The 14,184-nt window shown below is 42.6% G+C and overlaps 1 protein-coding gene across 1 annotated transcript in view; it reads left to right on the top strand.

Moving 5' to 3' along the window:
* The first annotated feature begins 4,603 nt into the window (after positions 1 to 4,603).
* The window catches only part of rgs12b (regulator of G protein signaling 12b), a 195,393-nt gene continuing 185,812 nt past the window's right edge, over positions 4,604 to 14,184 (top strand). Inside the window, exons 1-2 of the mRNA XM_080189495.1 lie at positions 4,604 to 4,727; positions 6,046 to 8,101. Coding sequence (XP_080045621.1) covers positions 6,200 to 8,101 — 1,902 coding nt within the window. The 5' untranslated portion in view covers positions 4,604 to 4,727; positions 6,046 to 6,199. The remainder of the gene's footprint in view (positions 4,728 to 6,045; positions 8,102 to 14,184) is intronic.

The following is a 14,184-nucleotide window of genomic DNA, read 5'->3' as shown; positions in this document are numbered from 1 at the left end:
CCCACATTCCAATTCACAACTCAAAACTCCTGATCCAAACTACAATTCAAAAATCAATGCTCCTGACTCAAATTCCAATTTGAACATCAACGCTGCCAACCTATGTTCTAATTTTTAAAAAATCAACACTCCTAACCCACGTTAAAATTCAAAAATCATTGCTGCCAACCCATGTTATAATTCAAAACTCAATGCTACCAACCAATATTCCAATTAAAAATTCAATGCTTCCAACACACATTCCAATTCAAAAATCAATACCTCTGTTATAATCCAGGTCAGGAACTCCAAGTTATTTTAAGAAGACAGCCTAGATTGCATTGCAGTTTAAATTTTGGCATGTTTTATTCTAGGTACGATTGAAAGGGCCCACTAGGAAGCTCTATCAAATAAAGTTTATTTCCAATTCAAAAATCAATGCTCCTAACCCATATTCCAATTCAAAATTCAACACTGCTGTTATAATCCAGATGTGAAGATGCCGACATTGGACTGGGGTAAGCACAGTAAGAAGTCTCACCACACCAGGTTAAAGTCCAACAGGTTTATTTGGTAGCACAAGCCACAAGCTTTCAGAGCACTGCTTCTTCATCAAGTGAGTGGGATTTCAGTTCTTCATCAGAGTGTATAAAAACAAACTCATTTTTAATGGTTGAAATGCAAGTCTTTACAGGTAATCAAGTTTTAAAGGTACAGACAATGTGAGTGGAGAGAGGCTTAAGCACAGGTTAAAGAGATGTGTATTGTCTCCATCCAGGACAGTTAGTGAGATTTCGCAAGCCCAGGCAAGTCATAGGGATTATAGATAGTGTGACACGAACCCAAGATCCCAGTTGAGGCCGTCCTCATGTGTGTGGAACTTGGCTATCAGTTTCTGCTCATTGATTCTGTGTTGTCGTGAGTCGTGAAGGCCGCCTTGGAGAAGACTTATCCAAAGATCAGAGGCTGAATGCCCGTGAACAAAGAATGGTACAGCACAGGAACAGGCCCTTTGGCCCTCCAAGCTTGCATCGCTCATGTGCCCAACTAGACCATTCGTTTGTATTCCTCTATTCCCAGTCTGTTCATGTGGCTATCTAGATAAGTCTTAAATAATCCCAGCATGTCTGCCTCAACCACCTTGCTTGGCAGTGCATTCCAGGCCCCCACCCCCTCTGTGTAAATTACGTCCCCCTGACATCTGTGTTGAACCTTGCCCCCTTCACCTTGAATTTGTGACCCCCTTGTGTTCGTCACCTCCAACCTGGGAAAAAGCTTTCCACTGCTCACCCTATCTATGCCCTGCATAATTTTATACACCTCTATTAGGTCATCCCTCATCCTCCATCTTTCCAGGGAGAACAACCCCAATTTGCCCAATCTGTTCTCATAGCTAAGACCCTCCATACCAGGTAAAACTTTTCTGTACTCTCTCCAAAGCCTCCACGTCCTTCTGGTAGTGTGGCAACCAAAACTGGACGCAGTATTCCAAATGTGGCCTAACCAATATTCTATATAGCTGCAACATCATATGCCAACTTTTATACTCTATGCCCTGTTCAATAAAGGCAAGCATGCTATATGCCTTCTTCACCACCCTCTCCACCTGTGTTGCCACCTTTAGGCACCTGTGGACTTGCACCCCCAGGTCCCTCTGTGTGTCTGTACTCCTGATGGTTCTGCCAGTATAGCTCCCTCCTACATTACTTCGCATTTATCTGGATTAAACTCCTGAAGTGACTGCTGAAGTGTTCCCCAACAGGAAGAGAACACTCCTGCCTGGTGATTGTCAAGCGGTCTTCATTCATCCATTGTCGTAGTGTCTGCATGGTCTCCCCAATGTACCATGCCTTGGGACATCCTTTCCTGCAGCATATCAGGTAGACAACGTTGGTCAAGTTGCAAGCGAATGTACCATGCACCTAGTGGATAGTGTTCTCACGTGAGATGATGGCATCCGTGTCGATGATCCGGCATGTCTTGCTGAGGTTGCTGTGGCAGAGTTGTGTAGTGTCGTGGTCACTGTTCTCCTGAAGACTGGGTAGTTTGCTGCGGACAATGGTCTATTTGAGGTTGTGCGATTGTCTGAAGGCAAGAAGTGGGGGTGTGGGAATGGCCTTGGTGAGATGCTCGTCTTCATTGAAGACACGTTCATCGGTGACTTGTTCATCGATGACCATGGACTACTCTCCGGAATCGGTTGCATTCTTGGACACACGCATCTCCATCAAGGACGGTCACCTCAGCACTTCACTACACTGCAACCCATGGATAACCTCATGATGCTCCATTTCTCCAGCTTCCACCCTAAACACATTAAAGAAGCCATCTTCTACCGGACAAGCCCTCCGTATACACAGGATCTGCTCAGATGAGGAGGATCGCAACAGTCACCTCCAGACGCTGAAAGATGCCCTCATAAGAACAGGATTTCGTGCTCGACTCATCGATAGACAGTTCCGATGCGCCACAGCGATAAACTGCACTGACCTCCTCAGAAAACAAAACGGAACACAGCGGACAGGGTACGTTCATCGTCCAGCACTTCCCCGGAGCGGAGAAGCTATGACATCTTCTCCGGAGCCTTCAACATGTCATCGATGAAGACGAACATCTCACCAAAGTCATCCCCACACCCCCACTTCTTGCCTTCAAACAACTGCACAACCTCAAACAGACCATTGTCCGCAGCAAACTACCCAGCCTTCAGCAGAACAGTGACCACAACACCACACAGCCCTGCCACAGCAACCTCAGCAAGACGTGCCAGATCATCGACACGGATGCCACGGGAGAACACCATCCACCAGGTACACGGTACATACTCTTGCAACTTGGCCAACGTTGTCTACCTGATATGCTGCAGGCAAGGATGTCCCGAAGCATGGTACACTGGGGAGACCATGCAGATGCAACGACAACGGATGAATGAAGACTGCTTGACAATCACCAGGCAGGAGTGTTCTCTTCCTGTGGGGGAACACTTCAGCCGTCACAGGCATTCGGCCTCTGATCTTCGGGTAAGCATTCTCCAAGGTGGCCTTCGCAACACACGACAGTACAGCGTCACTGAGCAGAGACTGACAGCCAAGTTCTGCACACGAGGACGGCCTCAACCGGGATCTTGGGTTCATATCACACTATCTATATTCCCCACCACTTGCCTGGGCTTGCAAAATCTCACTAACTGTTCTGGCTGGAGACAAATACGTGTCTCTTTAACCTGTGCTTTACGCTCCCTCTACTCACGTTGTCTGTACCTTTAAGACTTATTACTCTGTAAAGATTTGCATTCCAACCATTATTTTGTAAATTGAGTTTGTGTCTTTATATGCCCTGTTTGTGAACAGAACTCCTGCTCACCTGAAGGGGCAGTGCTCCTAAAGCTAGTGGTGGTTGCTACCAAATAAATCTGTTGGACTTTAACCTGGAGTTGTGAGACTTCTTATTGTTATAATCCAGGTCAGGAACTCCAAGATATTTAATGAAGACAGCCTGGGTCATAAGGGTTTGCAGTTTACATTTTAGCATAAGATGTTTCACTCCAGGCACGATCGAAAGGGCCCACTATGGAGCTTTTATTAAACAAACTATTTCCAATTCAAATATCAACGCTCTTAACCGATATCCCAATTCAAAATTTAACGGATCAGCCGCGCTCGAGCGCCTATCGCTGTCCGGGAAGGGTCGAATAAACAATAAGAATTTGTGGAAGATTCTCCGAAACCAGTTTGATCCGTTTAATTTTTAATCCTTAAATCGGGAGAAAAGTTTTTAAGAAGGGTATTTTTAAAGTTTATTTAAAAAAAAACAAACGACGTCGATTATAGGTGGGGGGGGGGGAAATCAATGCTTGGTTAATTTTATTTTTACAATGTGTAATAAGTAAATGTGGAAAGGACAACGGTTTTAAATGTTTGGTCGCGGCTCGGACCGTCTTGCTTTTGAATCTAACCGCCGGTCAGTCAAACCTTACATGACAGGCAGGAACGTACCGGCAACTTCAGCCCATCTGGCGTCTTCAACCTCGATGTGGGTATGCCGGCGTTGGACTGGCGTAAACACAGTAAAAAGTCTGACAACACCAGGTTTTAGTCCAACCGATTATTGCGAGTATATTATCAAATAAATCGGTTGGACTAAAACCTGGTGTTGTCAGACTTTTTACTGTGTCTTCAACCTCACCGGTGCTCAGTCATTACCAGAGAGAAGGGGCGGACACCTTGAGATGATCGACGTCCCTCTTCTCCAATCAGTGTGGCGGTTGCCCTTAGTGACGGCGCCGAAACACACATTGCTGACGCTCATTGGTGAAGGCGTCCGTCAATCAAGTCCGGGCTAACGCCTGCAGCTTGAGGCGGTCTCGCGCTTCAGCCTAACCGACGCTCAAGGCAGATCGAGAGCAAGGGGAGGGCTCCGTCAGCTGATTGACGGCCCCCTCATCCAATCGGCGGCGTGGTTGCCCTTAGCGACACGGCCGAAACACACATCGGCAACACTGATTGGCGAAAGCGCCCGTCGATCAGGTCCGGGAGAAGGCCTCGATCCCGCCCACCGACGCTGACCCCGCCCCCCTGTGGAAGTTTTTTTCTGAGCGAGAGCGAAGTCTCTCTCCAAAGTTTGAGAGCAAGGAGCCATTCGGAGTGATCCCCAAGGGGGGGGGTGGGGGAAACGGTCTTCCATTTATATAAGCACTGCTATGTGCTAATGCTTTGAATCCTCATTGGATTTGGAAATAAGATGAATAGGTATGTAAAAGACTGGGAAAGTAATTCCTTCCGTGGTGTATTGATGAATTGTTTTTATTGTGCGAGTTGTCGGATTATCATTCAAGGTTGTGCCATTGTTTAGTTTTGTATTTCTCTGTTTTGCCACGCAAGACAAAAAGCTCATCATTCTGGGCTTAGCCTGGCGTGGGGGGTGATGTCCTTATCTTTGTAGTGCCCAAACACGACGGTTATGAATCAAACTTGTGTAAGTTGAGTTTTGCCCATCAGATTATATATATTTATTTATATATAAAGAAAGCCTTTAAAACCGCGCCCAAGTGGCTGTAATTCTGGCAACCCACGAAGTCAAACAAAGTGAGCTTTGTCCCTGTCCATCTCCCTTTTCCAAATAGATCTTGGCTTACTTTTTTGGTCTCAAACCGGGCGTCTTTACGAATGTAGTGTTCCCCACTGTATTACTTTAAACGTGTTTTTCAGCTCTTGGGGGGTAAGTTTCAAAACCTGTGCGAATTGCAAGTATGAGGGAGATTTAATTACTTAACCCGAGTGACTTTTGGGAGCCCTTGATTATTTATGGGCATATAGATGTGAACATCTGGATTTTGAGGCATTATAAATTTGTTGCAGTCTAAAATATACAATAGAGTTTTGATTTACATACATTGAAATTATGCAGAAGATTACTATAAAGCTTTGTTATTTGATATCGTTTTTATTTGAATCAGATTTAAAATAGCATCAGTACAGTCAATTTAATTTGCTAAGAGTTCAGTGGCTGTTTAATTTTTCTGTTGCATGCATTTGCAATACAATTTTCTACTTAGTTTGTGTTCTGTGCAATTTTATTTGATCTATGTTTCTTAACATATCTAAGTTCTTGACAAATGGACTGTTTTCCTTCCATTTTCTTTTCCAAGCAGTTTTTGTTTTTTTAGCCTACAAAAAAAACTGTCATTTTGGAGAAGAAAATGCTGTCTCTGGAGAGGATTTTTTTAAAAAGAAGTCTCTGATATGAATTAGAATTCCACCTGTCTTGTAAACAAGGTCAAATTCTGAAACTACAATCAATATAAGAGGATAAATTGTTATTGGATAGTTCACTTAACAGACCTGCACCAGCCTCGATTCTTATCGCAAAGCACAAAGGTCAAAAACTGCCAATTTAGTATGAAATTATCCTGTACACCAGAAGGCCCTTGTTTGATTTTGACAACTTTTCTCCAATAAACCAGATGTGCTCCCAAATGAAATGAAAAACTTGTGTTAAAGTTTAAAAATTTCGTGTCTTTCCCAGTTGAAGCTTATGGTTTGATATATACTATATGTTTCATTTCAGGTACTTTTATTGGGACAGCTTGCACGAGTTGGCAAGGCGTTTAAAGGCATGGCTACAATGAGTTTTTTCCTGAAACACACAACTGATTGCTCCTTGGCCATTTTGATATTGTTTCAAGTTTACCATTGTGCAGTGGGAGGAATATAAATAAACAATGCATAGACAAGCTGATCAGGTGAAACATCGTTCAAGCAGCAATCCTGCTCTTCGGTTGAGGAATGTGGACATTGCCAGAGGGCGAACTGGATATGGATTCACTCTTTCTGGGCAAGCTCCCTGTGTGCTCAGCTGCATTCTGAAAGGAAGCCCAGCACACTATGTTGGGCTTCGATCTGGTGATCGCATATTTAATGTTAATGACATTAATGTCTCTAAAGCCTCTCACGAAGATGTTGTGAAACTGATAGGACAATGCACAGGAGTGCTGAGACTTGTCATTGCGGAGGGTAATAACCACTCTGACACAGGTTCTAGTGATGAGGAACTTTGTTTCAATGAAGCCAAAGTGGCTTGGATGAACAGTAAACCAAAATCAAAAGTACTGGGCCTCAACAGAGCTGAAAAAGTTGTTGCTGATGTACAATCAGGTGGCATATTCAAAATGCTTTTTGATAATCCCAGTAATTCTGCCAAGTGTAGTAGGACTTGTGTACAGCAACAAAGACAAGCGACTGAAAAAGCCAGTGGATTTCCGACCAGACGTGGAAGTGCAAAAACAAACCACAATTCACTTTCTGAAGAAGAAGTAAAGAAGGTATTGAATGATGACTCTGTTTTTGTGAATGGTCTTGAAAACCAAGATGGATTTGTCCTAGATGCTAGTATTTTGAATGTTGGGATGATAGTAGGCTACTTGGGTTCCATTGAATTGCCTTCAACTAGTTCAAATCTGGAAAATGATAGCTTGCAAGCCATTCGTGGCTGCATGCGACGATTGCGTGCTGAGCAAAAGATTCACTCCCTTGTCCTAATGAAGATAATGCATGACAGCATTAAGTTGTTCAACGACAAAAATGTTGTACTGGCTGTGTACCCTGCAGAAAAATTGGCCTTTAGTGCTGTGTGCCCAGATGACCGAAGATTCTTTGGACTGGTCACCATGCAGGTGTCTGATGATCATAGCCTTGCTAGTGAAAATGATGGTGGACTGAGGACTTCATGTCATGTCTTCATGGTAGACCCAGACCTCTGCCAGCACAAAATTCACCAGGGTATTGCTAGACGGTTTACTATCGAGTGCACGCCAGATCCAGATACTAGTGGTTGCTTGGAGTTTCCCCTTTCCTCTCAACCTGTTCTCCAGTTTGTATCCGTGTTGTACAAGGACATGGGAGAGTCATTTGAAAGTATGCGTGCAAGAGCTTTTCTTGATGGGGACTTATCCGATGGACAGCAGAACAATAGCACTGGTAGTAATAGTGATAGTGGAATTGGATGCTATAGTCAAGAGGAAAAGAACAATAGAGTTTTGGTTGTTGATTTGGGCACCAACTCAAACAAACATGGCCCCCACGGTGCCTGGAATAACGTTTCAGGTAAAGGGCAAATGCAAGGTACTTCTCAGTGGAATGGTTGTCGTCCTGACCTAGAAGGCAAATTCCATGCACCTCGACTTTCAGATTTGGCACAGAATGATTGCTCTTTACTTAATGGTAACAGGCACCTTGGTCCTAGTTCTCGGCTTGATGTTCCAGGAACGTCTCCATGGTCTATGTTTACTTCGGCTAAAAAATCCGATGTAGTGAACAGTGCTCCTTGTTCAACTCCAAGATGGCTTCCTCTTCATATTCGTAAAGACTGGCAGTATTGTAGTAGCAGTGATCAGGAATCTTACGCAGAATCTACAGATGGACTGTCCAGTGTGAATTGTAGTACGCTGAAGCAGGATCTACCCCCTCCAATGAGCAAGATTCAGACGGAAAAGTATAGAGTTGGAAGTGGCTTAGGCCAGCCTTTTCGCACTGTGTCTCAGAAGAGTGAACTGACAAGTAAACTGTTTGGGATTGAAAAAATGTTTGGGATACAACAAAATAACAAGAAAAGCAAAGACAAAAAGGTATGAGTGTGACACCATAAAATGTATATGGTTTGTTAGTGCACAACGTTTTCTACTGTAGTACGATGTCTCTGATAAGTTTACAAAACTGCACTGTAGATCTGATTTTTTTTCCTTTTGTGCTTTGCAGAATTTATTTTTAAGAATGCTGATGGCATGTTTCCATTTTATCCTTCGCAGTTACCAAAGGTGCCTCATAATTGCAAGCATGAAACAGTCATTCATCCACTTTGGGCTTCAGCTAACTTGTTGCATGTGCTTGTAATAATTCAAAACAGTTACATTACTCTTTACATGCTACAGAATACGTCGACCTTTCCTTAAAGTTGGTTTATCTTCCCTTTGCAGTAAAAAGCGTTTACAAAGGCTTTAAGTCGCTGTGAAGTCGGCTCACGGAAGCAGGGTGTCCATGGTATGTGCGTACATACTGAAGATACTGCATCTGTAGTGCGCCAAAGTCTTTACGTGCACTACAGACATTGTTGCAATACCTTTACTCCATACTGACCAGGCATATCAAAACATTGCCGTGAAATGACATGGCGTTTATATGAATTATTTAATGCATCGTAAGAAATTGACATATCCACTGCATATAAATTATGTAATTAACAAATTAACCTGAAAAATATAGTGAGACAATATTCAATGTTTTAAAACATTGTTTTATTCTAACTGAAGAGGCTAGTCACGGTCTAAAATTATGGTAGAGTTGAATTGGGTTGGTAACATTTGAAATATAATTAAATAGTTTCCCATTGTGAATGGAGGCAGAGATGCTCAGATTTATTCCTAAAGTTCTCCCAAAAACTGTACTTCAAGCTGTAGTCATTTTGCGTTACAGGTCTAAAGTAGTAGCCCCAAAGTGTTGTGGAGGCTGACTTATTGAATATATATTCAAGGCTGAGATAGATAAATTCTTAACCCTTGGCTCCCCTGCATAGCTTATGGGAAAGGAGCAAGAAAGTGGATTTGAGACTGGAATCAGATCAGCCATGCCCTATTAAGTGACTGAATAGGCTTGAAAATCCTTCACCTAATCCTGCTCCTATTCCTTCTGAAGGTCCCTGTTGTATTGTTTGGTTATGAATTCCACGCACACCACCAGGAATTCTGAAAATGTGAACTTGTGTTTCTAATGTACAGATAGGAGCAGCTGCGTTTTCAGAACATTTAGCACTGTTTAAGTTTATAACGTGCCCGGGAGTCTATCAGACTCCCCCCTGAACATTTCTTGTCTAATCTGAAGTTAGTTCTGCTCCATTGCAAGCCAAAGGGTGTGAAAATGATCTTGCAGGCGTCTTACTGTTTCAGTTTGCAATGCCGACACTTCTGTGTTACTGAAGAGTAGAAGATATCAAAGCAGAATTGACAGAATAATTGCACACCAATTAAATAATGAAATGTATTTATAGTTTTGTCAAATGGGGGAAAACCTTGAACATAACCTTCAGCTTTCTTCAGTTCAGCTGATCTTTTGTTTTTTAAGACAGATTGTAATGTGCATCTAGTGTTGCTGTATGTACATTTTGCAGGCCAAAAGATATGTATCTAATAACATCCTTCATTGAAGCACTAAATGAGTTGATGATTGTCCCAGTACTGTGCTTGTTCAGTTTATTTAGAGCAAGTATGTACTTTCCCTGGAGGGCTGAGGGGTTCTCTCAAGAGAAACTTGAGTAGATTAGGCTCAAGTTCCCTGAAGCTCAAAAGAATGATGGGTGATCTAATTGAAATCCATTAAAATATTTAAGTGACTTGACAGGCTAGATGCTGTGAAAATGTTGCCCTTAGCTGGATAATCTGCAACGCAAACATATTCAAGACAGAAGCTGATAGTTTTTTGGAGTTCAGGAACATGGCGATCAGGGCTACACGGTAGGTACTACACAGTGAGGCTACTGCCTCAGCACCATGGACCCGGGTTTGATTCCAGTCTCAGTTACTGTCACTGCGGAGTTTGCATGTTCTCCCCGTGTCTGTTTAGGTTTCCTCCCACAGTCCAAAAGAGTTTTAAAAAGTTTATTTATTATCGTCACAAGTAGGCTTACATTAAAACAGCAATGAAGCCACTGTGAAGCCCCTAGTCGCCACATTTGGCACCTGTTCGGGTAAAAGTGTGCTGGTTAGGTGCATTGGCCATGTTAAATTTTCCCTTGGTGTACCCAAACAGTGCTGGAGTTGGGCAATTAAGGATTTTTCACAATAACTTTGTTGCAGTGTCAATATAGAAACTCAGGCTCGAAAGATCAATTGGCCTACCCCAGCTCTGATTTCTTATGTTCTCTTGTGGAGTTGGAAACATTATTGGTAGATGGAGTGAGCGGGACAGGAAACTAACTGTCTTTGCAATAAGTGATTATTACTTATCCACATTAAAATTTGCTGGTGTCCCTGTAATTCTGTTCCTTCTGGGAATTTTTAAAAATTATTCACTTGTGGGACATGGATGTTGTTGCCTGGACAGCATTTATTGTCCATCCCTAGTTACCTGAGGGCAGCTGAGAGTCGACCATATTGCTGTGGCTCTGGAGTCATGTAGGCCAGACCAGATAAGGAAATTAGTGAACCATATGGGTTTTTCTGAAAATCTTCAATGGTTTCATGGTCATCAGTAGAATCTTATTTCCAGGTATTTTTTATTGAATTCAAATTTCAGTATCTGCCGTGGTGAGATTCGAACCCGGGTCCCCAAAATATCTGAGTTTCTGGATTAATAATCTTGCAATAATACCTCTGGTCATCATCTCCTCCTGTTCACTCATCATCTATATTATAGCAGAGGGAGCCAGGCCCACCACTAGACTGTGGAACATAATAGAGAGGCGCTACTCTGAAAGAGGACTGACTAAAGTTGAGCAATTCATTATTATAGCCTTTTCACTATTTTAATATAATTGTACGGATAAGTTTTACTGATAGAACTAATTAGACCAGATCACAACTTGCTCTGTACATTTCCTTGTTGTGGAATAAAACTGCTTAATGACTTAGTCTTGCTAATTGAAGAAATATAAAAGCATGGATGTCCAATTTAGGTTGCAAGGGCCTTAGGTCACATGCAAGGGCCATAGGTCACAAGTATTAAAACGCAATTTTAGTCAACTCCCAAAAAATAAGATGCTTAGACTGTGTCCTGCTCCTATTTCTTATGTTCTTATGTGTATGGCAGCAACTGATTCTGCTGTAGCTGAGAACTGTCTGTGGCAGTACTGAATTAGCAAGTGAAAAATTTTACATTTGAACTGTGAAGAATTTCTTCCGTATGATAACTAGATAATTTCAACTGTAGTTTTTGTCATTCCAAAGGTGATTTTTGTTGACGGTACTTCTTGTCTGGAGTATTTTGAGCAAATAACATCAGGCTGATGCGTTGGTTGCAAATCTGTCACTGGTTGTGGTAACAGTTTGAATTAGGTGTTACTCGAGATAAATCATCAGACTATTTATGCAGATGATGTCTCAATCTGACACTAAACTGAGGCCCAGTCAATGCAAGTGGGTGTAAAAAAAAAAGTCCCATAACACTGCTTTGAAGAAGAGTGGGAATGTTATTCGTGGACAATATATATACTCCAATCAACATGGCTGAAACAGATTGTTTGGTTATTACATTGCTGCTTGTGGGAGCTTGTGTGTGAATTGACTGCCACACTTCGTTATGTGGAGATGCCACTGTTGGACTGGGATAGGCACAGTAACAAGTCTCTCAACACCAGGTTAAAGTCTGTTGGAATTTAACCTGGTGAGACTTCTTAATACACTTCATTACGACAGAGACTAGACTTCTGCACTTCAGAAGTACTTCATTGGCTGTAAAATCCTGAGTTTGCGAAAGGCACTCCATATTTTATATACACAGATTATATATTCAGAAAATGAATGAATTAATACATTCATACAAATTAATGATTATATATTCATACAAATGTATAATACAAATTATATATTTTATATAATCAGATTATATACGCAATGTGCAGGAGGGTTTCCTGAAACAATATGTGGATAAGCTGACAAGATGTGGGGCCACATTGGACTTGGTACTGGGTAATGAATCAGGCCAAGTGTTAGATTTGTTTGTGGGAGGGCACTTTGGAAATAGTGACCACAATTCGGTGTCCTTCATTATTGCATTGGAGAGGGATAGGGTCACACGGCAGGGCCAGGTTTATAATTGGGGCAGGGATAATTATGATGCGATTAGGCAAGAATTAGGGAGCATAAGGTGGGAACAGAAACTGTCAGGTATGGGCACAAACAAAAAGTGGAGCTTTTTCAAGGAACAAATACTGCGTGTCCTTGAAAGGTATGTCCCTGGCAGGCAGGGAGGAAATGGCCGAGTGCGGCAACTATGGTTCACGAAGGAGGTTGAATGTCTTGTCAAGAGGAAAACAGAAGCATATGTAAGGATGAAAAAACAAAATTCAGTTGGGTCGCTTGAGGGTTACAAGGTAGCTAGGAATGAGTTTAAAAAAAGGGCTTAGGAGAGCTAGAAGGGGGCATGAGAAGTCCTTGGCGGGTCGGATAGAGGAAAACCCCAAGGTTTTTTACTCTTATGTGAGAAATAAAAGATTGACCAGGGTGAGGTTAGGGCCAGTCAAGGATAGTATTGGGAACTTGTGCATGGAGCCAGAAGAGATAGGTGAGGCGTTGAATGAATACTTTTCTTCAGTGTTCACTAAGGAGAAGGGCCATGTTTTTGAGGATGAGCGTGTGATACAGGCTGACAGGATGGAGAAGGTAGACATTCTGAGGGAAGATGTATTAGCAATTTTGAAAAACCTGAGGGTGGATAAGTCCCCTGGGCCTGATGGGATACATCTTAGGATACTTTGGGAGGCAAGGGATGAGATTGTGGAGCCTTTAGCTTTGATCTTTGGGTCCTCAAAGTCCACGGGGATTGTGCCAGAGAACTGGAGAATGGCAAATGTTGTTCCTCCCTTCAAGAAAGGAAATAGGAGTGACCCTGGTAATTATACATCAGTTAGTCTTACTTCGATGATCGGTAAGTTAATGGAAAAGGTCCTGAGAGATTGGATTTATGACCATTTGGAAAGGTGCAGTTTAATCAGGGATAGTCAGCACGGTTTCATGAGGGGGAAGTCCTGCCTCACAAATTTGATTGAATTCTTTGAGGGGGTAACTAAGTGTGTAGATGAAGATAGAGCAGTTGGCGTCGTATACGTGGATTTCATTAAGGCATTTGATAAGGTTCCTCGTGGTAGGCTCATGAAGAAAGTAAGGAGGTGTGGAATAGAAGAAAATTTGGCCGATTGGATAAGTGACTGGTTGTCTCGTTGAAGACAGATGGTGGTGGTGGAGGGAAAATTTTCAGACTGGAGGCCAGTTACCAGGGGTGTACCACAGGGACCAGTGCTAGGTCCTCTGCTATTTGTGATTTTTATCAATGACTTGGAAGAAGGGGCTGAAGAGTGGGTTAGTAAATTTGCTGATGACACCAAGATTGGAGTAGTGGATGAGGTGGAGGGCTCTTGTAGGCTGCAAAGAGACATCGATAGGATGCAGAGCTGGGCTGAAAAGTGGCAGATGGAGTTTAACCTTGATAAGTGCAAGGTGATTCATTTTGGTAGGACAAACTTGAATGTGGATTACAGGGTCAATGGCAGGGATCTGACGAATGTGGAGGAACAGAGTTCTTGGGGGTCATATCCACAGATGTCTGAAGGTTGCCACTCAAGTGGATAGAGCTGTGAAGAAGACTTAGAGTGTTCGTGTTTATTAACAGGGGGTTTGAGTTTAAGAGCTGTGGGTTTATGCTGCAACTATGCTGGACCTTGGTAAGACCACATTTGAAATAGTGTGTGTGGTTCTGGTCACCTCATTATAAGAAGGATGTAGAAGCATTGGGGAGAGATCAGAGGAGATTTAACAAGATGCTGTCTGGTTTGGAGGGTAGGTCTTATGAGGAAATGTTGAGGGAGCTGGGGCTTTTCTCTTTAGAGCGGAGGAGGATGAGAGGTGACGTAATAGAAGTTTATAAGATGATGAGGGAGATAGACTGGACGTGCAGAGACTATTTCCTCGGGTGGATATAGCTGTTACTAAGGGGCATAACTTTA

This window comes from Carcharhinus amblyrhynchos, chromosome 5 (assembly GCF_965287045.1).
Source record: "Carcharhinus amblyrhynchos chromosome 5, sCarAmb.v2.hapA, whole genome shotgun sequence".
NCBI classification, from domain to species: domain Eukaryota; kingdom Metazoa; phylum Chordata; class Chondrichthyes; order Carcharhiniformes; family Carcharhinidae; genus Carcharhinus; species Carcharhinus amblyrhynchos.
This window is presented reverse-complemented; position numbering and strand designations above follow the sequence as displayed.